The 23,070-nt window shown below is 48.0% G+C and overlaps 1 protein-coding gene across 7 annotated transcripts in view; it reads right to left on the reverse strand.

Moving 5' to 3' along the window:
• Positions 1-23,070, reverse strand: part of sptan1 (spectrin alpha, non-erythrocytic 1) — a 132,505-nt gene that overhangs the window by 68,608 nt on the left and 40,827 nt on the right. For all 7 annotated transcript variants that reach the window (XM_070863690.1, XM_070863691.1, XM_070863693.1 and 4 more), the window contains 6 exons: positions 19,620-19,863; positions 18,339-18,461; positions 15,108-15,325; positions 4,547-4,639; positions 4,127-4,261; positions 2,810-2,958 (listed from right to left, as the gene is read on the reverse strand). In XM_070863690.1, the coding sequence (XP_070719791.1) occupies positions 2,810-2,958; positions 4,127-4,261; positions 4,547-4,639; positions 15,108-15,325; positions 18,339-18,461; positions 19,620-19,863 (962 nt within the window). The remainder of the gene's footprint in view (positions 1-2,809; positions 2,959-4,126; positions 4,262-4,546; positions 4,640-15,107; positions 15,326-18,338; positions 18,462-19,619; positions 19,864-23,070) is intronic.

A 23,070-nucleotide genomic window follows, 5' to 3' on the forward strand; every position in this document is an offset into this window, starting at 1 on the left:
GGGACTGGTCAGGTATAGTTATTGATTCTTGCTAGTATATGGAATGCTTGCCAACCCTGACTTCACCCAGATATCCAACAATTTCACCAAGCTGATGCACTTAACACTAGCCAGCGTGCAAATTTAAATTGGAATTCATTTTTTAGGGTTCTGTTCTGCTGCCGCTGCCCACTCCCCTCAAAATCAGAAGTATAAATCATATTTGCATGCTTTTGGTGTGCGATCTACAGCACTGGCAGAAGTCAGCAATTGAGTAATTAAAAATCCGACTAGTGCCCCCAAAACGGTCAGTCTCACCAACTTCCACACTCCTCCAGTCAGCAAATAGGGAAAAACTCCATTCCCCTACACCGTATCTGGAACACCTAGTTGGCCTGTTTCACAACACTTAGCAGTTCAATCCTGGAAGGGTAGCTCCTTCAAGCTAGTAAAATTGTATTTAATTGATTCATCCAGTGTCCACAGGCATTAGCGAAAATGCAGTATGAAAATGAATGGCAGCGAAGAGATCACATCGAGTGAGGGAGAGCCAGGCCTACTCACAATTCCTCCACCTGCTTCATACGGAGTACAACGCTGCCAACCTCCTTAGCTAGCAGAGCCCTGGACAGACAGAGGGAGCAGAGCACAGCATGCACCATTAGTAGATTAAAGGCTTAAAGCAGCTGTTAAAGAAAGGAAAGTTAGTAGTACCTGGAGAGAATCAGCAAGGAAAGATCAAGGAGCAACAGGCAAGAGCAGGCAAGCAACGACTGAAAAGACTCGAGACTTGATTAGTTACCAGCAACAGAGCTGTCCAGCAAAACAACGGAATTCTCTATAAAAGAAACAGTACCAGTCCCATGCATTTTTCAACAAGCATAGACCTTATCTCTCCCACTCTGAACTACCAGGTGGCTGGCAACAGTTCAACAAGCATAGACCTTATCTCTCCCACTCTGAACTACCAGGTGGCTGGCAACAGTGCTTGCTTCTAACCAATTATGCTGAAAATCTTAGCACACTGTTCAAGTTAGATATTTAGGCAGTCTGAACTGACTTGGAATGCACAGTGATGTACAGCCTGCATTAAGGTGGACTGGATATTCTTAGAACCTGGGAAAACCATACTGGAAGATTCTGCAGAAGAGAGAGAGTGTTAAAATGTACTGTGGGCAATAGACTTGCACCAAGAACCATAGAATTTTACAGCACAAGGAGGTGGTAAATCAGCTCATCGCACCTGCACCAGCTTTCTGAAGAGAGCTATATATTTGTTGCGTACCTTCTTTTTGAAATGTTTATCCATTTCCCTTTTTTACAGCTATTGTTATGGATTTTGCTTCAGTCACCATTTCAGGTAGGGGCATCCCATATCCAAACAGCCCTCTACAGAAAAACCTCTCCCTTCATTCTTTTGGTAATGATGTCCTCTTGTTATCAGCTCATTCGGGAAAAAAACTATTGCCACTGACCAATGTACCTCATTGAAACGCCTAACACTTTTATCAGAACTCCTGTTAATGTTCTCTGTTCTAATGAAAATAATCCCAGTTTTTCTAGTCCCTCCTCATAACTAAATCATCTCATCCCTGGTACCCTGAGTAAATCTCTTCTGTACTGGCTCCACAGTCTTACTAAAGTAGGGTGCCCAAAGTTGGGCACAATATTTTAACTGCAGCCTAACCGATGATTTGTACAGGTTTAGAATTACCTCTTTGCTTTTGTATTCTATACCTGGACTTCTAAAGAATAAATCTTGAATGGTCAGTAGGCAGAGACAGAGTCACAGTCTGCCACTGTTTATAGTGGACTCTCAGATGGTGGGAGATATATCAAGAAATTGGTAACAAGATAGCAAAGTAAAATAAGACCTGAAGATAGACTGCTGGCATGGGTTTCCAGCAGTGAGCAGCCAGCTAAATCATTCAATATATTGAGAGAAGAATTAAAGACACCCTCATTATTCTTGGGAAAGTGAAGTGCATGTTGTGGTACAGAGCCACAGACATCAGGAATGTCCTCGGTTTACAAGGCGTTTACTTCAGACTGGACAGCAGAGGTATTACTATCATTTGCCTCAGTGTCCCTGGGCCAGGGAAGAGGAGAAACACACAGAAGCATGTACACAGAAGCATGTACACAACATGCACCAATGTCTCTCCTGACATCTACTCAGCACCACTACCAGAAATACACACGAGGACATGATCAGGCTTTGGTGAAATGCCTACAACGGCTGAATGGGCTGCCATACTCTGTTTGATTCATACACATCAATAGTCACCTGGGCTACATAACCAAATGCTGCATGCACCCATGAAACCATAACTCAGGACAGGTCACCGGCTTTAAGTGAGCAAGGAAGTAAAGGAGAAAACTGAGAGGATTAAAAAAGTCAAGTACACAGGTACAGCTACAGTGATGAATCATAGAATTATACAGCACAGAATGAGACCATTTGGGCCATCGTGCCCGTGCCGGCTCTTTACTCTTTCCCCATAGCCCAGCAAATTTTTCCTTGCCAATTCAGTAGATCCTCCCGCCCAAAAAGCAGAGTCAATCTCAACCAGTGTAGGTTAGTACCAACGGAGGGCCAACTGACTTCCTCAAGAAAGGAAGACAAGATACGTACATACTCAAATAATCGTAGCAGCTAGCACTAGCACTGGTCTGCGAAGTCACCAAACACACAATGGAAGTAGAGAATCCAACTGAACCAAAAAGTGGAAGAGGGGAGGAAATATATTTGCTATGCAGTACTTAGTACTGAAATTATCCCATCGCAAAAATATATACATGGTTTAAAAAGGAAGGTTTTGCTACTTACTGGTTGTCTATCTGTTCCTGCCGCATTGCAATGCTGCTCGAATCCTCCAACAGATTCTCCCGTGATGCAGACTGTGCTGGGTCCAATTTCTTAACATAGGCAGCAGGAACGAAGCCCTGACGATCATTCACTTCCACTTTCCACCAATCCTTTAGAATAAAACCAAAAGGACAAACGTCAACAAACAGTTGCACAAGAGAAGTACACAAGCCCTGAACGTGCTGCTTCTAAAGGCAAGCAGGCCTTTTCTATGCTCTACCCGTCTCACAATGTCCCGTTTAAATTGAATGGGCCCATGTTATGTTACCTGTGGCAAGGCCTTAGACATGCTCAATTATATCTGGATAGAGCAAATCCATGGTCATTCATTCCATAACTCAGTAAAGAATTAATACATCACCACTCCAGGTGCATTTTTAATTCTGCAACTGTGACAAATATGATCAAAGTACACTGCCATTTGTTTAAAGCTTTAAAAGAAAAACGACTTGCATTTCTATAGCGCCTTTCACGACCACCAGATGTCGCAAAGCGTTTACAGCCAATGAAGTACTTTTGGAGTGTAGTCACTGTTGCAATGTGGGAAATGTGACAGCCAACTTGCACACAGCAAGCTCCCACAAACAGCAATGTGATAAGGACCAGATAATCTGTTTTTGTTATGTTGACTTGGACACCGGGGATAACTCCCCTGCTCTTCTTCGAAATAGCACCATGGGACCTTTTACGTCCACCTCAGAGGGCAGACGGGGCCTAAGTTTAACGTCCCATCTGAAAGATGGCACCTCCGATAGTGCAGCACTCCCTCAGTACTGCACTGGAGTGTCATCCTAGATTTGTGTGCTCAAGTTCCTGGAGTGGGACTTGAACCCACAACCTTGTGACTCAGAGGCGAGTGTGCTGCCCACTGAGCCACAGCAGACACTAAAGAGTTTCAGAGATAGTCTCCAAAGACAAAATAGTTACTGTTCAGTTTGGACTAAAAAGCAGAAGGCCAAGACAGTGTTGGCTATGATCAACTTCTAAAGCACTGAAATACAATGTCACCCAGAACACAGAGTAGGCCTGCTACATAGCATCCCCTCTTCCTTTATGTCAATTCAACACTCCAGAATGTACTGCAGCTAATGGACAAAAGATAAGTTCTCAGGATGAGCCCGGCATTTGAATATTCACAAGAAACAGATATTAAAGCACAACAATGTGGGAAGTATTTATCCACATTGCTTCTTTAAATGAATGGAACGAACTAACCTCCCCCACCCCTTCCTATCAGCTAATTTTCTACCTTCTCAGTCAGTCCTGGCAATGCCTTACCTTGTTGGTGCTGTTTAGCAGGGTAAGAATATCACCCTTTTTCATGGTGACTTCACGAGGGCTCTTCTCCTGGTAATCATACAGTGCCAAGACCAGTTCTTTTCCAGTTTCATCATCCGTGGGAGCCACTTGTTGCTGAAGAAGATAAGATATAAGTGAGGAGCTAAATTAACCGTAAGGCAGATTTTCTGTGTACCATAACTGCAGATTATTTAGTACAGAACATATTCTAACCAGGGGGTTGAACTATATTAGATAAAATTTGAGATTGGCTTTCTGGTACCCTGCATGTTTCATATTTGACAATAGTTACATTTTTAAAAAAGCCAAAGAATGCTTTAACAGCTGTAAGTTTTAATTTTGGATTTAAAATACGGCAGAATCCATGTAACATGGCAAAAACGGTTTAGAATTCCTTACACGACAGCCTTGAGCCTGCTCCTTCAGTGACTGAATGCTGCTTCCATATGCAATTAGATCCGACATCAGGGCTTCATGCTTCTTCAGCAGGGCCTAGTTTAAAAGAAAACATAAATAAACTATAATTTTTTTTTTTTTTTTTACAGTAATTACATTAGTAACAGGTACTAAAATTCAATGCATGAACTGCTGCAGAAATAGGTTAATAATGGAGATATTCCTCTAATGACTCAGGCATTTTATCCAGCAATTGGCTGAGCAGTACAGACCAAGAAGATTTCAGGCCCATTTCCCAACCGATAAGTTAGTTCCTCTTTTTCTGGGGGTGACACTAGGGGCCCTGTAACTGGTCAGTTGGGTTATGAAGCGAAGTGAAGAAAATGGCCAGGTTTCTCACTCCCAATCACTATCCAGGATCCTTGTTGGAGGGACACATATGGCATTTAGTGAAGACAGGTGCAGATTTATCGGTGATGTTGCCCGAGGCTGAATTGCCTGCATCAAGAGTCACATACGAATAATTTCATCTAGGTGAAGTATCGAGGTTATTGACACCCATGGAACTGTATTGCAGCAAAGAGGGTCATTTTAGTGTTAAACAAGCGGTATCAGATCAGGCGCCCGTTATACATTATTCTTCATTTTCCTTACCACCGACTTCAGTTTTGCACTCTCATTGCCCCAATATCTTCAGAGGAGAATGAAAACGATGGGAGCGGGAGGGTGGTAAATTGACAGTAAAAAGTAGTTGTTACATTTACAAAAAGGTGACACACACTGAATTTATTCAGCACTCCCTGCACAAAGTATAAACTCCCTGCATTTATTCAAAGTTGAGCACTTTTGTGCTGGGGTTTCAAATGGCAGTTAGAGAAAATATTTCAGTTCTCTACTGCATTAAGTAATTAATTCAGAAGAATAATTCTATGCTGCCTAAATAAAAGTCACAAATGTAAACTCTCATCCAAACAATGAAGTGACGACAAGTTTTTAAAGAAGCAAATACACCAGACATGAGGATCTCCTGTAACATGGTTCCCAGTGTTGGCAGAGAATAGGTGTAATGTATTTACTTCATGGGGTCGTTGCTTAAGAATTCATAGCAACACATTGCTACTAAGAACTAGTTGGTTTATTAGCAACAGTTTATCACACTACACATTACCAGTTCATCCACCAGGCTCACAATCACCTGCATCATCAAGGATCCTCCGAACCCAACTGGCTGGGGTTTTATGGAGTCTTGCGAACATCACGTGACTGGCTAAGCCGCTCCCAACTCAACAGCTCTACAACTATTTTGTGTTGACAATAAACAAGTGCCTCCCTGATTAAGGGGCGCGGAAATCACACTCCAAACACTTTTCAAGTGCCCCCTTGTTTTTTTTTTCAGGGCACCAGAAACACACATTATGCAAGTGCCCTCTGGCTAAAAGGGTTGGGGGGAAGGAGGGGGGGCAGTAAAACTGACAAATTAGACTTTAGACAAATTAAAATTTGGTTGCCAGGGGTGATGATGCACTCCAGTCCCTCCAGCGCCCACCTCTCGCGGAAGGCCGCGAGCATACTGGTGGACACCGCATGCTCCATCTCCAGGGACACCCTGGCTCGGCTGTAACCGCGGAAGAGAGGCGGCAGGCGGGCTGAACGACCCCCTTGACAGCTCGCTGCCTGGACCGGGTGATGGCCCCCTTGGCCATGTCCAGGAGCAGTCCTACGAGGAGGCCTTTCGACCTGCCTGCTCCCCTCTGCACAGGGTGCCCAAAGATCAGGAATGTGGGACTGAAGTGCAACCAGAATTTGAGGAGCAGCCCCTTCAAATATTGGAAGACGGGCTGCAACCTCGCGCATTCGACATATACATGGAACATGGACTCCTCCAGACCGCAGAAATTACAGGCGGCATGGGAGCCCGTAAACCGACTTAAAAACTTATTGCACGGGCCTGCTCCGTGCAACACCCTCCAGGCCAAGTCCCCAATAAATAAAGGGAAGACTCCCACGTAGAGAGCACTCAATTAGGGACCCCAGCCTCCTCCGAACGGCAAGATGGTGCGCCATGGCGTGTCCGTACGGCAGACAAGGATGGCAACGTGGAGAGTGTGCAAGAGCAGCCTGTACAGGAAATCCCTCCACACAGAACTGAAAGGCAGAGGGGATTTCTCAGAGGAGGCTCAAGTTGTGAGGCGGCGGCTCCCGAGGGAGGTTTCGGGGCTTGGCGCCAATGAGGAATTCCGTCTGGACGGCGGTCAGTTCGGACGGGATCTTCCCAACTGCTTGAGCCTCCTCGATAAAACGGTAAAAAGAGTGACTAAAGTAAATGTTGGTCCCTTAGAAGATGAGAAGGGGGATTTAATAATGGGAAATGTGGAAATGGCTGAGACCGTAAACAATTATTTTGCTTCGGTCTTCACAGTGGAAGACACAAAAACCATGCCAAAAATTGCTGGTCACGGGAATGTGGGAAGGGAGGACCTTGATACAATCACTATCACTAGGGGGGTAGTGCTAGACAGGCTAATGGGACTCAAGGTAGACAAGTCCCCTGGTCTGATGAAATGCATCCCAGGGTATTAAAAGAGATGGCGGAAGTTATAGCAGATGCATTCGTTATAATCTACCAAAATTCACTGGACTCTGGGGAAGTACCAGCGGATTGGAAAGCAGCTAATGTAACGCCTCTGTTTAAAAAAGGGGGCAGACAAAAGGCAGGTAACTATAGGCCAGTTAGTTTAACATCTGTAGTGGGGAAAATGCTTGAAGCTATCATTAAGGAAGAAATAGCGGGACATCTAGATAGGAATAGTGCAATCAAGCAGACTCAACATGGATTCATGAAGGGGAAAATCATGTTTAACTAATTTACTGGAATTCTTTGATATAACGAGCATGGTGGATAGAGGTGTACCGATGGATGTGGTGTATTTAGATTTCCAAAAGGCATTCGATAAGGTGCCACACAAAAGGTTACTGCAGAAGATAAAGGTATGCGGAGTCAGAGGAAATGTATTAGCATGGATAGAGAATTGACTGGCTAACAGAAAGCAGAGATTCGGGATAAATGGGTCCTTTTCAGGTTGGAAATCGGTGATTAGTGGTGTGCCACAGGGATCGGTGCTGGGACCACAACTGTTTACAATATACACAGATGACCTGGAAGAGGGGACAGAGTGTCGTCTAACAAAATTTGCAGATGACACAAAGATTAGTGGGAAAGCGGGTTGTGTAGAGTACACAGAGAGGCTGCAAAGAGATTTAGATAGGTTAAGCGAATGGGCTAAGGTTTGGCAGATGGAATACAATGTTGGAAAATGTGAGGTCATCCACCTTGGGGGGAAAAAAAAACAGTAAAAGGGAATATTATTATTTGAATGGGGAGAAATTACAACATGCTGCGGTGCAGAGGGACCTGGGGGTCCTTGTGCATGAAACTCTTTTTGGAGTTTATCTGAAAAACATAAAACATTAATCGGTGCCACCCGACCTGGATGACACACCAGACATTTACAAGGCCCCTTTTTTTTTCTTTTTTTGGGTTTTTTTTTGTGTTTTTCTTTTTTTTGGGGTTTTTTTTGGGCACTAAAATCACATTTTTTCCTCCAGTGCCCCCTATAAAAGGGGAGGGGGACACTAAAAGCACCGGCAATTAAAACAAATTAAACTTTAAAACGTAAAATCAAATTAAAATTTGGTTGCCGGGCGTGATGATGCACTCCAGTCCCTCCGGTGCCCACCTCTCGCGGAAGGCCGCGAGCGTACCGGTGGACACCGCGTGCTCCATCTCCAGGGACACCCTGGACCGGATGTAAGAGCGGAAGAGAGGCAGGCAGTCAGGTTGAACGACCCCCTCGACCGCCCGCTGCCTGGATCCCAAAAAGTTAGTTTGCAGGTGCAGCAGGTAATCAGGAAGGCCAATGGAATGTTGGCCTTCATTGCGAGAGGGATGGAGTACAAAAGCATGGAGGTCCTGCTGCAACTGTATATGGTATTGGTGAGGCCGCACCTGGAGTACTGCGTGCAGTTTTGGTCACCTTACTTAAGGAAGGATATACTAGCTTTGGAGGGGGTACAGAGACGATTCACTAGGCTGATTCCGGAGATGAGAGGATTACCTTATGATGATAGATTGAGTAGACTGGGTCTTTACTCGTTGGAGTTCAGAAGGATGAGGCGTGATCTTATAGAAACATTTAAAATAATAAAAGGGATAGACAAGATAGAGGCAGAGAAGTTGTTTCCACTGGTTGGGGAGACTAGAACTAGGGGGCACAGCCTCAAAATACAGGGGAGCCAATTTAAAACAGAGTTGAGAAGGAATTTCTTCGCCCAGAGGGTTGTGAATCTGTGGAATTCTCTGCCCAAGGAAGCAGTTTGAGGCTAGCTCATTGAATGTATTCAAATCACAGACAGATAGATTTTTAACCAATAAGGGAATTAAGGGTTATGGGGAGCGGGCGGGTAAGTGGAGCTGAGTCCACGGCCAGATCAGCCATGATCTTGTTGAATGGCGGAGCAGGCTCGAGGGGCTAGATGGCCTACTCCTGTTCCTAATTCTTATGTTCTTATGATACACCCAACGGAGTCAGGGCCCAGAGCTGTTTTTAGCGACTCAATGGCATTGGCCGCACGCTGGACGTCGGCCCAGGATAGGCGCCATGCCAGCTCGTCTGGCGACATCCAGCTCGCTCCTCCGCCATCGAGCAGGTCCCTGACCCTGGTCACCTTGCCAGACATAGCCCTCTCGTCCGCCTGCCACCCAAAACCGCGGTCGTGGAGATACAGATTTCTGAGCAGCGGCTCCCGAAGGACAGTCGCCACTCCAGACGGGGGAGAACTGCGCTTGGTGGCGACTCTGTTCCAGACCCTGATGAGTTCCTGGTAAAAGACAGGTAGCCCCCGCATGGTGGTCCTGACGCCCCCCAGGCTCACAAACAGGAGCTGCATGTCGTAATTGAGACAGTACTGCTGGGCAGAAGAAATACGTCGCCAGTGCACACCATCTAGGAGGGGGCTCGATGTATAGGTATCTCTGCAAGGTCTGAAGACGGAAAGTCGCTAGCTGGGTGCTGACGCACACCAACGCCTGACCACCCTCCCTAAGCGGGAGACTCAGATCCGCAGCAGAGAGCCAGTGCTTCCTGTTGTTCCACAAAAAGTCGACCAGCTTCTTCTGTATCTTGGCAACAAACACAGGGGGAGGGGTCAAAGTGACCAACCAGTACCACAGCATAGCAGCCACTAGCTGGTTTATGACTAGCACTCGACCCCTGTAGGACAGCACTCAGAACAGTCCTGTCCGGCGCCCGAGGGGAGCGGCAACTTTGGCCTCCAGCTCTTGCCAGTTCGCCAGCCAGGCTTCTTCGTCAGGGCTAAGGTCGTGCTCCAGGCAAAAGGCCTGAACTCCTCCGACAAGGAGTCCACCCGCCACTGAACCACCAGGAGTCCAGAACATTTCTCCCAGTTGATCCTGGCAGAGGATGCGGTCGAGTAAATCTCCTGGCACTCATGCATCATCTGCAGGTCAACGACATCCTGGACCATGAGGTGCACGTCATCGGCGTAAGCCGAGGGAACGACCTCCACGACCAAACCTTGCTGAGCCAGTCCCGTCAACCTCTACCGCAAGAAAGGCTCCACGTATATGGCATATAACTGGCCGAACATGGGGCATCCCTGGCACACCCCTCTCCCAAAGTGGAGGGGAGCCGTCAAAGACCAGTTAACCTTAATCCGCGGCAGCGTATAAAAGTCGGATCCGGGCGACCAAATGCGCCCCGAACCTGAAAGCGCGCAGAGTTCCGACAAGTACCCGTGACCAACCCTGTTGAACGCCTTCTCCTGGTCTCGGGAAAGGAAGGCGACCGACAGACCAGCCCTCTGGGAATGGTGGACCAGGTCCCGGACCAGATGGATGTCATCGTGGTTTGTCCGGCCCAGGACCGTGTAGGACTGGTCGGGGTGGATCATGTGGTCCAGCAGGGCTCCAAGCCGAGCAGACGTCACCCTGGCAAAAATGTTGTAACTCGTGCTGAGGAGGGAGACCAGTTCTTAAGTAGGCGAAGATCGTCCTTCTTAGGCAGCAGGATGATTACTGCTCTGTGCCAAGAGAGGGGCATCTCCCCGGTCGGCAGACTTTCCCCCAGGACCCGTGTGTAGTCGCCCCCACCCCAAGACGTCCCAGAATACCCTGTGGAACTCCACGGTCAGCCCGTCCAGCCCCGGGGACTTTCCCCTCGAGGGCCGGTATCGGTCAGCTCTGCCAGTCATAGCGGAGCGTCCAGATTTTCGGTGCCCTCCAGGCCGACCTTCGGCAGGTCCTCCCACAAAGCTCTACGCGCTTCCTCGCTGGACAGGTCCGGAGAGAACAGAGCCCCGTAATAGTCTCGGGCCCTGTTGCTGATGCCCTCCAGATCAGAGACCAGAGATGAGTCATCGCCAGCAGCTTTAAGAGCTGCTTACGGACCCACTGTCTTTTTTTCCAACAAGTAGAAGGGGGAGCCGCAGTCCAGGGCCCGGAGGAACCAGATCCGCGACCTCACAAACATGCCTCGGGACCCGACAAGCTGCATGTCCTTCAGCGCAGCCTTCTTCACTTAGTACACAGTCCGCAGGACCGGGTCCTCGACGACTTGACCAGAGATGGGATTCCAGGTCGAGCACCTCCTTCTCCAGACGCCCCACCCTGGTCTCCCGCCTCTTGGTCGACCCCTTCGCGTACTTTTGACAGAAGAGACGGATGTGAGCCTTGCCCACGTCCCACCATAACCTCAAGGTGGGGAAGCCCCCATGCTTCCTTCTCTAGTCGGACCAGAACCGACGGAACGAATCCGGGAACTGCTCGTCCTCCAGCAGCAGGTGGTTAAAATGCCAGTACGCAGACCCCACCCGCGCGCAGAACAAAGCAAGCTCCGCCCACAACAGGTGGTGGTTCGAGCATGGCGCCGGCCGCATGGAGGCCGCCAGAACGCAGGAAACGTACGCCCGAGACACGTAAAGGTGGTCGATTCTGGACCATCCTCTTCCAGGCCTCACCCAAGTAAAGGCACTGGAGTCGGGATGGAGATTTTGCCAGGCGTCCACCAAGTCGAAGGACCCAACCAGATCCCTCAACTTCTCCATCGCCGTCATGCTCTGAGGGGCACCGGAGCGGTCCCTCGCCTCGGGGGTGCAGTTAAAATTCCCTCCCCCCCCCCTCCCCTCCTCCCCAAGATCTCTGGCTGAAAATGTGGGGCCAGCAAGATAGCCATCCCACAAGAAGTGGCAGTGAGGTGGCTCAAGCGGACCTCTCCTTGCCATTCCAGGAGCCACGTGGCTTTGTCTCCCGGAACGGCGTGGGTTTCTTGCAGGAAGCACACCGCATATTTCCCCTCCCATAGGGGCGAAAAATTGTTAACTCTACGGCGTGCCGCCGTTGATGTTGAGGCTGGCTATGGTTGTCTTCATAACAAGAGAAATCTCTAAATAACCTACTGTGGGGAGGGAGCAGAGTCGTTTGATGACCTGCACTCCTCAGCAACCCAGCGAGGAACGTTCTGAGCCGGTGCAGCTCAAGGGTTTCTGGTTTTGTTAGGGTCCTGTCCACGCCCATGGTTTTAACGGCAGCGCGGATGGACCTGATGAGACCATTTGTCCAGGGCCAGATGGGCTCTATTGCGGCGACCCTGGCATTGTGCCAAAAATTCCCGGAGTTCCTTGGCAGGAATGAGAGGGGACTCTGCGGGGGCCACGAGGAGATCCACCACCTCACTGGTGATGGATTCAAGATCTTCTCCCGCGCCTACCACCGAGTCCCCATCCCCCTCTGGGAGGTTGCCACCAGCAGCCAGTCCATCGACCGCACTGGGTACGGCAAACGGCCCGGCCGCACCATCCGGCCCTACCTCTGTCACGATCCCACCCCCAGGATCGTTGGCAGAGGAGTCCTCCCTGGGCTTCTCCTGGGATGCCGGGTCGAGAAGCGGCAGTGGAAGGAAGACCTCCTTCGCCCCAGGCACCGGGGAGCATGGAGAAACCGGGCCAAAAAACAGCTCCAGGTCCTCCGGCACCAATGTCAGGGACGAAGATTGGGGTTCCTCACCCTCCCCACCACCACCCTCCGGCCCAGCGGGTGGGGGTTCCTGAAAATCCTTTAATTAGTTTTCTTTTTCCGCCGGGTCGAGCAGATCCCGGGGGATGTTGATGTTTGGCTGGGCGGGCTCGGACTTGGCCTCTTCACCCTCACCTGCCTCACTCCCCGGGACGCTCAACCCAGCGGCGATACATTCTATTTGCGGCCCCGCGCCCCCTGCAACAGGCAGTTCTTCACTCCCATCCTCGGGAGGCTCAGGCTGGGCAGCCTCGGCTGTCTCACCCTCCCGAGGGATAGAATCCACCCGCCTTCGGCACGCATTGGGAGCGCTGGTGGGGGACGCAGGACACGCGCCGGGCACCAACTCCTCCATGGAGGTATCATGGTCATCCTCCGCTTCCCTGGAGTGGTGCCTCCTTTTTTTGTCTCGATGGACACGGAGACTGGGAGACCTCCATGTCGGCCGGGGCTCCCGCCTCCACCCCCTCCTTCGGATTGTCTTGCCTGCGCCCGAACCTGACCGCAGGTGGCAAACTTTCCACGGAAGCAGGTGTGGTCAAGGGCTTGGGATGCACCGCGCTCGCCGGCGATAATAAGGGGCCGAGCGCAGTGATGGGGCTGTCCGGCCCACCTGAGGGAACTCTCCCGAAGGCGTTTCATTTTCTTCCGAGCCTTCCTTTCATGCGGACGCACTCCCTCCTTCCCCTCCCCCCGCCCGCCAGAGGCCGTGAAGTCAATGGTCCCCGACGATGCACGCGCACGTACGGCTTCCGGCACACCGACGGTGACGGGGGAGGAGTGGCGGCGGCACCATCTTTGGCCGCTTTGGCTGTTTTAGCAGCTCTAGAGGCGGGGCAGTTCTTGCGGACAGAAGACGCGGTAGGCTGTCCCCTCGTGGAGCACGCTGAATGCTCCTTCCGTTACCTCCTCCCACGTCAGCTGGATGAAAAGCTGGCGCCGGAAGGAGAACACATGACGGAGGCTGGCCTCCCCGAGGCCGAGCGGTACTGGGTTTATCCCCGACCTCGCCTCCCCCAGTTGACGTAGGTGTGGGAGGAGGAGCTCACCGGGAACAAAGGGCGGGACATTTGAAATAACGAGTCTCTGCGCGGTGGCCTCGAGTGGATCCACCAGCAGGAAGGTTCCGCCCACCGTCCGCTCAGACCCCAGAAAGAACACAGCCTTCCCGTACATTTTTGAGGCGGCGACAACGGCCGAGGGGCAGGCTACCCCAGCCATTGCCCTCGCGCACTCCTCAATATTCATGTTGGGGTGAGTGTAGCTCTTGACCTCATTCTTTTTGGTTAGTAATTTAAATAGTGGCAGGGCAGCAGGAGCCGCCGTGGCCGCCACATGTGCATAAGTCTGCGCTGGCCCTGCCACCGGCGTAGATAGACTCGCCATGTCAGGGTCCCTTTAAAGGCTGCATGCATCCCAATGTCACAGGCCCAAAAGGTCTTAATTGGCCTCCTTTATTTCCCTCTGCTCAGCTGTCTTTTTTTTGATTATATTTTAAAAAGGAGAAAGAAGCTTTTTAGAGAGACAGAGACAGAGAGGGGTGGGAAAGTGGGAGGCTGTGAGAGCAGTTTACCCCTCACAACGATAGGTGGGTGCTTGCAGGGGTGCACTCCCCGGATGGCAAACAAAGTCTTTATAGATTTTCTTCTGGCGGGGAGAGATGTCTTCACCTGGTATAGCTGGAACTACCGAGGCACAGTCCTTCACCGGGTCTCAACGACGTTAATTGGTGAGAAACGAGTCTTCACCCAGGCAACTCCAGCTGTCCCGGGCTAGGCAATGGGAGAGGGGCGCTTTTAGTAGTATGTGGTGGCAAGAACCCCACACTCACTTGCACACACACACCCCCACGATATTCTGGTCTTCCTAGTAATCTTTCCTCCCCCTACCTACAAAACAAAGTCTTTTTGGAGAGTGCACCAATTACACCCACCTGTAGATTGTTGAATAATGGATCTCCCTCCTTCCACACGGATATTATTGTTTTTCCAAGTTGTTATAGTTTCTTTTCTTTTCCCCTCTCTCCAACTCTTTGGTAGCAGTGGTGTTGAAGCTGCTCTCCTCTCCCTCGAAGTGTTGATAACAGTAGGCCCTTCCTCCTCTCCTGGGTACACGGACTTGCAGACAAGTTGTTGCAGGAGCTCCTTCCTCCACAAGCTCACAGCTCCAAGTGAATTGGCCATGCCTACAACAGCTCTGCACTCCTGTGAGGGGCCTAGAAATTGGATCATCTTTTGTTCAGCTGGCGAGCTGTGGGCACCAGTCGCAGCCCCAGAGACAACTCATTGGTCACGGGGGAAGCGAGAGCGGCAGGCTGAGATAATCTACAAACCTATCTTGGTTTGCATATCTACATATTGATATGCAAACCAAGATAGGGCAAAATACCTTTGCTATATCTCACTCCAGCTAATGGACATATGCAGTTCCTTCGAAGTAACCTTGTAGATATTTTATAAATAGACAGCGCCTCACCTCAGCAGAGTCTTCATCCTTTCCATAGTCAATGCTGCCAACAACAGGCTCCTTCTCCCTCATCCAGGACTCCGCCTCATTTGCATCAGCAAAGTACTGCTGGGCCTGCAGTGAATCTTCCAAATCCTGGCGTCTCTGCGCAGCCTTTGCTTTCAGGGAATCCCATTTCTGATTCAGGTCACTCAGCTTGCCTTTCACTTCTTCACTGGCAAAGTGCCCTGAGGGAAAAAAAATTAAACAAAAAGGTTGTACGGAAATTTAGACAAGTAAAATAAATTACTCCTATCTTTTCCTGCATTGGTGTTCCAATTTATACGACAAGCTTATTTGTGACGTCCCTGCCTCATTGGCCCCCCCCAATAATATTTCCTTCTAACCAAACAACGGCCCCAGTTAGAAGTTCGCGTCTGACCACGAAGGGGGAAAAAAAATGTAAAGCACAAGACTCCGATCAGGGTTGCTACACAAAGTGTTCAAGCACTCGTCCCTCTAAAAGTCACACCATTATGATTTTTTAAATTTCTCAATAAATTGTATCCAAAGTAACATAACCCAGATATCTCCCACTTTTTTAAAAAGGAGGGAGAGAAAACAGGGAATTATAGACCGGTTAGCCTGACATCAGTAGTGGGGAAAATGCTGGAATCACTTATTAACGATGTAAAAGCAGCGCATTTGGAAAGCAGTGACAGGATCGGTCCAAGCCAGCATGGATTTATGAAAGAGAAATAATGCTTGACAAATCTTCTAAAAATTTTTTTTGAGGATGTAACTAGTAGAGTGGATAATGGAGAACCAGTGGATGTGTTGTATTTGGACTTTCAAAAGGCTTTTGACAAGGTCCCACACAAGAGATTAGTGTGCAAAATTAAGGCACATATTGATGTGGATACAGAACTGGTTGGCAGACAGGAAGCAAAGAGTGAGAATGAACAGGTCCTTTTCAGATTGGCAGGCAGCGACTAGTGGGGTACTGCAAGGTTCAGTGCCGAGACCCCAGCTATTTACAATATATATTCATGATTTAGGCGAAGGAATTGAATGTAATATCTCCAAGTTTGCAGATGACACTAAGCTGGGTGGCAGTGTGAGCTGTGAGGAGGCTGCAGGGTGGAGCTGTGAGGAGGCTGCAGGGTGACTTGGAAAGGTTAGGTGAGTGGGCAAATGCATGGCAGATGCAGTATAATGTGGATAAGTGTGAGGTTACTCACTTTGGTGGCAAAAACAGGAAGGCAGAATATTATCTGAATGGTGACAGATTAGAAAAAGGGGAGGTGCAACAAGACCTGGGTGTCATAGTATTTCAGTCATTGAAAGCAGACATGCAGGTACAGCAGGCAGTAAAGAAAGCAAATGGCATGTTGGCCTTCATAGCGAGAGGATTTGAGTATAGGAGCAGGGAGGTCTTGCTGCAGTTGTACAGGGCCTTGGTGAGACCACACCTTGAGTATTGTGTGCAGTTTTGGTCTCCTAATCTGAAGAAGGACATTCTTGCTATTGAGGGAGTGCAGCGAAGATTCACCAGACTGATTCCCGGGATGGCAGGACTGACATATGAAGAAAGACTGGATCGACTAAGCTTATATTCACTGGAATTTAGAAGAATGAGAGGGGATCTCATAGAAGCATATAAAATTCTGATGGGACTGGACAGGTTAGATGCAGGAAGAATGTTCCCAATGTTGGGGAAGTCCAGAACCAGGGGTCCCAGTCTAAGGATAAGGGATAAGCCATATAGGACCGAGATGAGAAACTTTTTCACCCAGAATTGTGAACCTATAGAATTTTCCTATTCTGAGGAAGGACATTCTTGCTATTGAGGGAGTGCAGCAAAGGTTCACCAGACTGATTCCCGGGATGGCAGGACTGACATATGAAGAAAGACTGAAAGACAGAAAGTTGTTGAGTCCAGTTCATTAGATACATTCAAAAGGGAGTTAGATGTGGCCATTATAGCTAAAGGGATCAGGGGGTATGGAGAGAAGGCAGGAGTGGGGTACTGAAGTTGCATGATAAGCCATGATCATATTAAATGGTGGTGCAGGCTCGAAGGGCCGAATGGCCTGCTCCTGCATCTATTTTCTATGTTTCTATATCGAGAGAGAAGGGAAAAAAAAAAAAAATCAGTAAAATAGTTTCATAAGAAATAGCAGGAGTAGGCCATTGGACCCTTGAGCCTGCTCCGCCATTCAAAAAGATCATGGCTGATCTGATCCTGGCCTCAACTGCACTTCCCTGACTGCTCTCCATAACCCTTCACTCCCTTGTCGTTCAAAAAAAATCTGGAACGAAGGACTATCAAACTTTGTAATCAACCGTCTTCTTTCTTCCGAGCTTTGTTATGTGCTCCGTATAAATTGCAAAATGTACACCCTTAGCCCAATTGGCGCAGTGAGTAAATGCTGGCGGTAGTGTGACACTGAGTTGTAACAGAGAAGGATGGTCCCAGTCTCTACAGAGTTAGCCAATCTCAGCTGGAGCGACAATGAGGTTGCAAAACTGGCCTCAGCTTTCACAGGCTAGAAAGATGAAATGATGATTATCAATGCTCACATGCAATAATAGCAACAGCAAATTGTCATTCCCAACAATAAATTTGAATAAAACGATTGGCTCAATCAGTTCTGAAAATTCTCTCAGGCTGGGCCTATTTAAAAAAAAACATAACCCCTCACTCCCCTCTAGCTAAGGATAAAGCTGCTGCAAAAAACATCTCCCCCTGACTTTGGTTTCTTTCACCATTCACTGTTTTGCCATTTCCCCTCCGCTCTCCCCATCACTTTTGTTTCTCGCACATTTCTTTCCTTCACTTTTCTCCTCCTCTGTAGTTTTCCTTTCACTTTACTTCCTGCAGGATGGAAAATGTGTGTGAGAGCGGGGACTTCTATTTAAAAATTAACCGCAAGGGGATCAGGAAGTTGACAAGCTGCCTCCTGCTAAACATTGGCCAGGACTGTCCCAGATGTTGGTTGCATCGACGAGATGGGGGGCGGGGGAGGGGGGGTGAATAGAAATCAGCCAAGTTGTTCTTGCTCCCGACTGTTTTACTCCTAGGGCCAGGACATAAAAGGAATCCCTTCATGGACAGCTTTATAAACAAATGATTTGCGTTAACTGTTGTGTCCGACAAAATAATGAAGTGAAAGTCGGCACAGCCTTGGATTTGCAGAAATTTGTTGGTAACAATGGGACCTCAAAAGCAATTATTTTTATCTATTAATTGACACCTACCGTCTTCAACCATTGCTTGTCCTTTCTGGGCCACCGCTTTGATACGTGGCTCGTGGCCAGAAATCTCTGCCTGGAGTGCCTGGTGTTTTTTAAGCAAGTTCTGTACGCCAATCAAATCCTTTCCTGGAATACAAGGTTTAAAAACTGAGCATCCACCACGGTCCTTTAAACAAAGTTATATTTGTTAAAAACAGCACACCAACGTGCATTACAACGCGCAGCATATCTCTTATTCTTGTACAATCTAAGGCATGGATTCCTTGCTGGAATGTGTTATATCGGTGCTTGGCACCTTCGGTACCTCGCACAAGTGGTCACTGTTTGTGCGAGAGCTCTGGCGTGTTTCAGAGGACTATCCAGACACAAGGTGACATCAGAGCCCAGTCGGTCAAGTCCTAATCGATATAATGTCTACTTCCAGCGCCGAGGAAGGCGGGGGTGGGTCACTGCATGCCTACGGAGATACAAAAACACATCCAACGTTCCCTTTCCCTAGCTCAGGCATCGAAGCCAGGATTAGGCACGGCACTGCAGCTTGTTTGGCACACATGCAAGGAATACAAGGAGTGCAGATTCAGCAGAATGTTACCGGGGCTCCAAGGGTCAAATTATGAGACGACATTGCATGAACTAGGTTTGTATTCCCTGGAATGTAGAAGGTTAATGGGTGATTTTATTGAGGTTTTTAGGGTTTTGTAAGGAATGGATAGGGTAGACGGAGAAACTTTTTCACTGGTGGGGGAGTCTAGGACAAAGAGACATAACTTTAAGGGAAGTTAAGGGTTTCGGGGAGTAGGCAGGAAAGTGGAGTTGTGGCCAAGATCAGATCAGCCATAATCTTATTGAATGGCGGAGGAGGCTCAAGGGGCCAAATGGCCTACTCCTGCTCCTATTTCTTATGTAAACAGCAAAGCCAGGCCATTCAGGAAAGAAGTTAGGAAACACTTCTTCACACAAAGGATGGTGGAAGTGTGGAACTCCCTCCCATAAAAAGCAGTAGACACGAGTTCAATTAATCATTTTAAATCCAAGATCAATAGATTTTTGCTAGCCAATGATACAAAGGGATATGGAGCCAATGTGGGTAGATGGAGTTAGGATTCAGATCAGCCATTATCTCACCAAATGGCAGAACAGGCGCGAGAGGCTGAATGGCCAACTCCTGTTCCTATGTTTTGAAGAGGAGGAAGCGAAAGGAGAAAATGGGGGTGGCGGCAGAATAAATACATAAAAATCTATTTAAAAAAGGCAATCCTCAATAACATCTGAAATTGCCCTGACCTCTGTTCGTGGAAGCTGCAATTGGCTCCTTTTCCCGAATCCAAGTTTCTTCATCCTCAATATCACGGAAGAGCTGCTGAAGTCGAAGAGAGTCAGCAAGTTTCTGTTTACGAGCCACCATTGGGTCTTTCAGCGCCTCGTAACGGCCAACCAGAGTTTCCTGCTTCTTCTTAATGTTGTCAGAGTCAAAGTGCCCAGCTTCCTGGAATTGCCGGGCTTGGATGTTAATTCCATCAATACGGTCCTTCGAGTAAAAACAAGAGTGAACAGAAATGGCTTTATTCTTGCAGTTAGCACGATCTGCAATTGTATTTGGAGCACCTCTTCAAAAATGCCGAACAAGCAGAAGTCACTAAGCAGGGTGAACAAGGTGGCTTCTTCTAGTTAGTTTCTAATGTCACTCCATGGTCGGCCAACTAAAATGGAATACCTGCCATAGCCCAGGTCTGGGGTGGTTGGCTTTACTTTAGTTTGAGGGGGGCTCTGGGGGGTCCTTGTACATGAAACACAAAGTTAGCATGCAGGTACAGCAAGTAATTAGGAAGGTAAATGGAATGTTGGTCTTTATTGCAAGGGGGATGGAGTATTAAAGTAGGGCAGTCTTGCTACAATTGTACAGGGCGTTGGCGAGACCACACCTGGAGTAGTGCGTAGTCTCCTTATTTAAAAGGGATATACAGGCAACTCTCGATTATCAGTATACGGATCTAACGGAGAACCCGCTGCAACGGCATTTTTAAAAACCGTGATAGTGTCCCGTGTACAGCTGCACCGAGATGGACATTTTGCTGTTTTTCTAATCTCAGCACCGGAAAACAAGCTGATCCCAACTGCAACAGAAAGCAACGCAAAGCTCCTGTCCAAACTACTCATTTTTGGTCTTTAATGCACTCTTACACACGACCATTAAACCCACCCCACACACAGTCCTACGCTGACCACTTTCTGCACCATCCGCTGTTTGCACGAAAGTGCTGACATCAGTGAGTAACTGCAGCCCTGGGTGCGAGGTATTATTTATTGAACGTTCCCACTCCAGAGAGTTTAAAAATATCCTCTTCCAACACAACAGGGTTCACAGTGTCCTTGCCTGCATTTTTACCTTTCTCTCCACGTCAAATTTGGGACCCAAACATTCTCGGCAAGTACGTGCACTCGCCCTAGCGGCAAAATCGTTGACCCGAAATAGCCCGATCCCCGAGGGACCCGGATAATCGAGAGTTGCCTGTACTTGCATTGGAGGCAGTTCAGAGAAGGTTTACTAGGTTGATTCCCGAGATGAAGGGGTTGTCGTATGAAGAAGGGTTGAGCAGGTTGGGCCTGTACTCATTGGAGTTTAGAAGAATGAGAGGTGATCTTATCGAAACAATTAAGATTATGAGGGGGCTTGACAGGGTAGATGCAGAGAGGATGTTTCCCCTCGTAGGGGAATCTAAAACTAGGACATAGTTTCAGAATAAGGGAATGCACATTTAAAACGGAGATGAGGAGGAATTTTTTCTCTCAGAGGGTCGTGAATCTGTGGAATTCTCTACCCCAGAGAGTTGTGGAGGCTGGGTCACTGAATATATTCAAGGTGAAGATAGACAGATTTTTGAACGATAAAGAAGTCAAGAGTTTTGGGGAACAGGCAGAGAAGGGGAGTTGAAGCCAAGATCAGATCAGTCACAATCTTATTGAATGGCGGAGCAGGCTCGAGGGGCCATATGGCCTACTCCTGCTCCTATTTCTTATGTTCTTATGTTCCGGCTATTTTCCTGCAGAATGGTGCCACTGAATAGGCTGAATAACATACGAAGCTATCACAACATTTGGCTTGTCCCATAAAGAACAGCACGAAGCGGTAGATATTCATAGAATGATACGGCAAAGGAGAGTATTCGCCATACGGCCCACCAAAGCAATTTGGGGCTAACTCTTCAAATCGAACGATCCAATCTAATCCCACTTCCCTGCCCTTTTCAGTTTCCTTTTCAAATATTTATCCAATTCTCTTTTAAATGAGGTTTTTGTTACAAACTACACAACCACTTATGGAAAAGTATTCCATGTTGTAATAAGCCTATGTGTGGAAAAAAATATTCAACTTCTCCTTTTATTCTTCTAGTGATAAGCAGTGGTCTATGCCCCCCCTTGTTACCGATTTGTGACCAGTACAATCTTTCACTATTATTTTGACATAATTTGCTTCCAGAGAAAAATGTGCTTTTTGGAAAGCAGCTGGATTAAATCTACTAGCCTTTAGTGGCAGTGCCTTCATCAGCTGAGCTCATTATTTCCACAGAACTTTCCATATTACAGCACAGAGGCTGCTCAAACTCAAACATCGTGGGTGCAGTGATAGAGAGGAGGAGACAATTCCCCAAAGTGAAAAAGCAGAGTCAGTCAGTCTCCAGCCTTGCAGATGGTGTTGGCACCAATTTCTACAGAGCTGGAAGCCAATCTCCTTACCAAATCCTGTAGAGGAATGATACAAGGGAGTGGCTCTAGAACCCCATGAACTTGAGGTTAACAATAACAATCACAATTGCTGGAACCATTGGCAGCGGTTAAATAACAGGAGATAAACTGCACAATTAGAAGTCCATTCGAATTCATTTAACTTATAATTTTTCATTTTGCAAAAAATTTACCGCTTATAAAAAGGACTCACAAAGCAGGCTTTTTAAGTCAACAATAAAATCTTCCAACATCTGTCTACTACAATGTCAAATGAAGATTATCTGCATAATAATTTCATACATTACAAACCGACCAAAAGTTGTCAAGTCAGCTCGGTGAGGGAGTAGGTGAATCATACAGAGGAGGTCCTAGGTTTAATGTCTGAGCTGTCCGGCGTTAACTGATCTCAGCCAGGACAGTGGGATGGGTGCTGCAACAGGCCTCAGTGCCCTGGGGATAGGGAATAAAAATTAGCCAATGTCCCCACCAATGTTCCCTTTAAGCTGTCGGCCACGCAGCACTTCAAGGGTCCCGCGCAGCCAGTGAACCGGCTTTTAAATTGGAAAAGAAAACGCATGCGCAGACTTTTGAATGGGCCACGCAGCTGGTTAAGGGGGCCACGTGCCCCCCCCCCCAAAGATTACGGGGAACATTGGTCCCCACTCCTGACTGGTACTGAGCAAGGTACGGTAGCATAGTGGTTATGTTACGGGAGTAGTGATCCAGAGACCTAGAGTAATGACCCGAAGACAGGAGTTCAACTCCACGGCAGCTGGGGATTTTAAATTCAGTTCGTTAAATAAATCTGGAATACAAAGCTAGTTTCAGTAATGGTGACCATGAAACTACCAGATTGTTGTAAAAACCCATCTGGTTCGCTAACGTACGGAAATCTGCCATCCTTACCCGGTCTGGCCTATATGTGACTCCAGCCCCACAGCAGTGTGGTTGACTCTTAACTGCTCCCTCTCAGTTGTACCAAAGGGCAATTAAGGATGGGCAATAAATG

This window comes from Pristiophorus japonicus, chromosome 20 (assembly GCF_044704955.1).
Source record: "Pristiophorus japonicus isolate sPriJap1 chromosome 20, sPriJap1.hap1, whole genome shotgun sequence".
Lineage (NCBI taxonomy): Eukaryota > Metazoa > Chordata > Chondrichthyes > Pristiophoridae > Pristiophorus > Pristiophorus japonicus.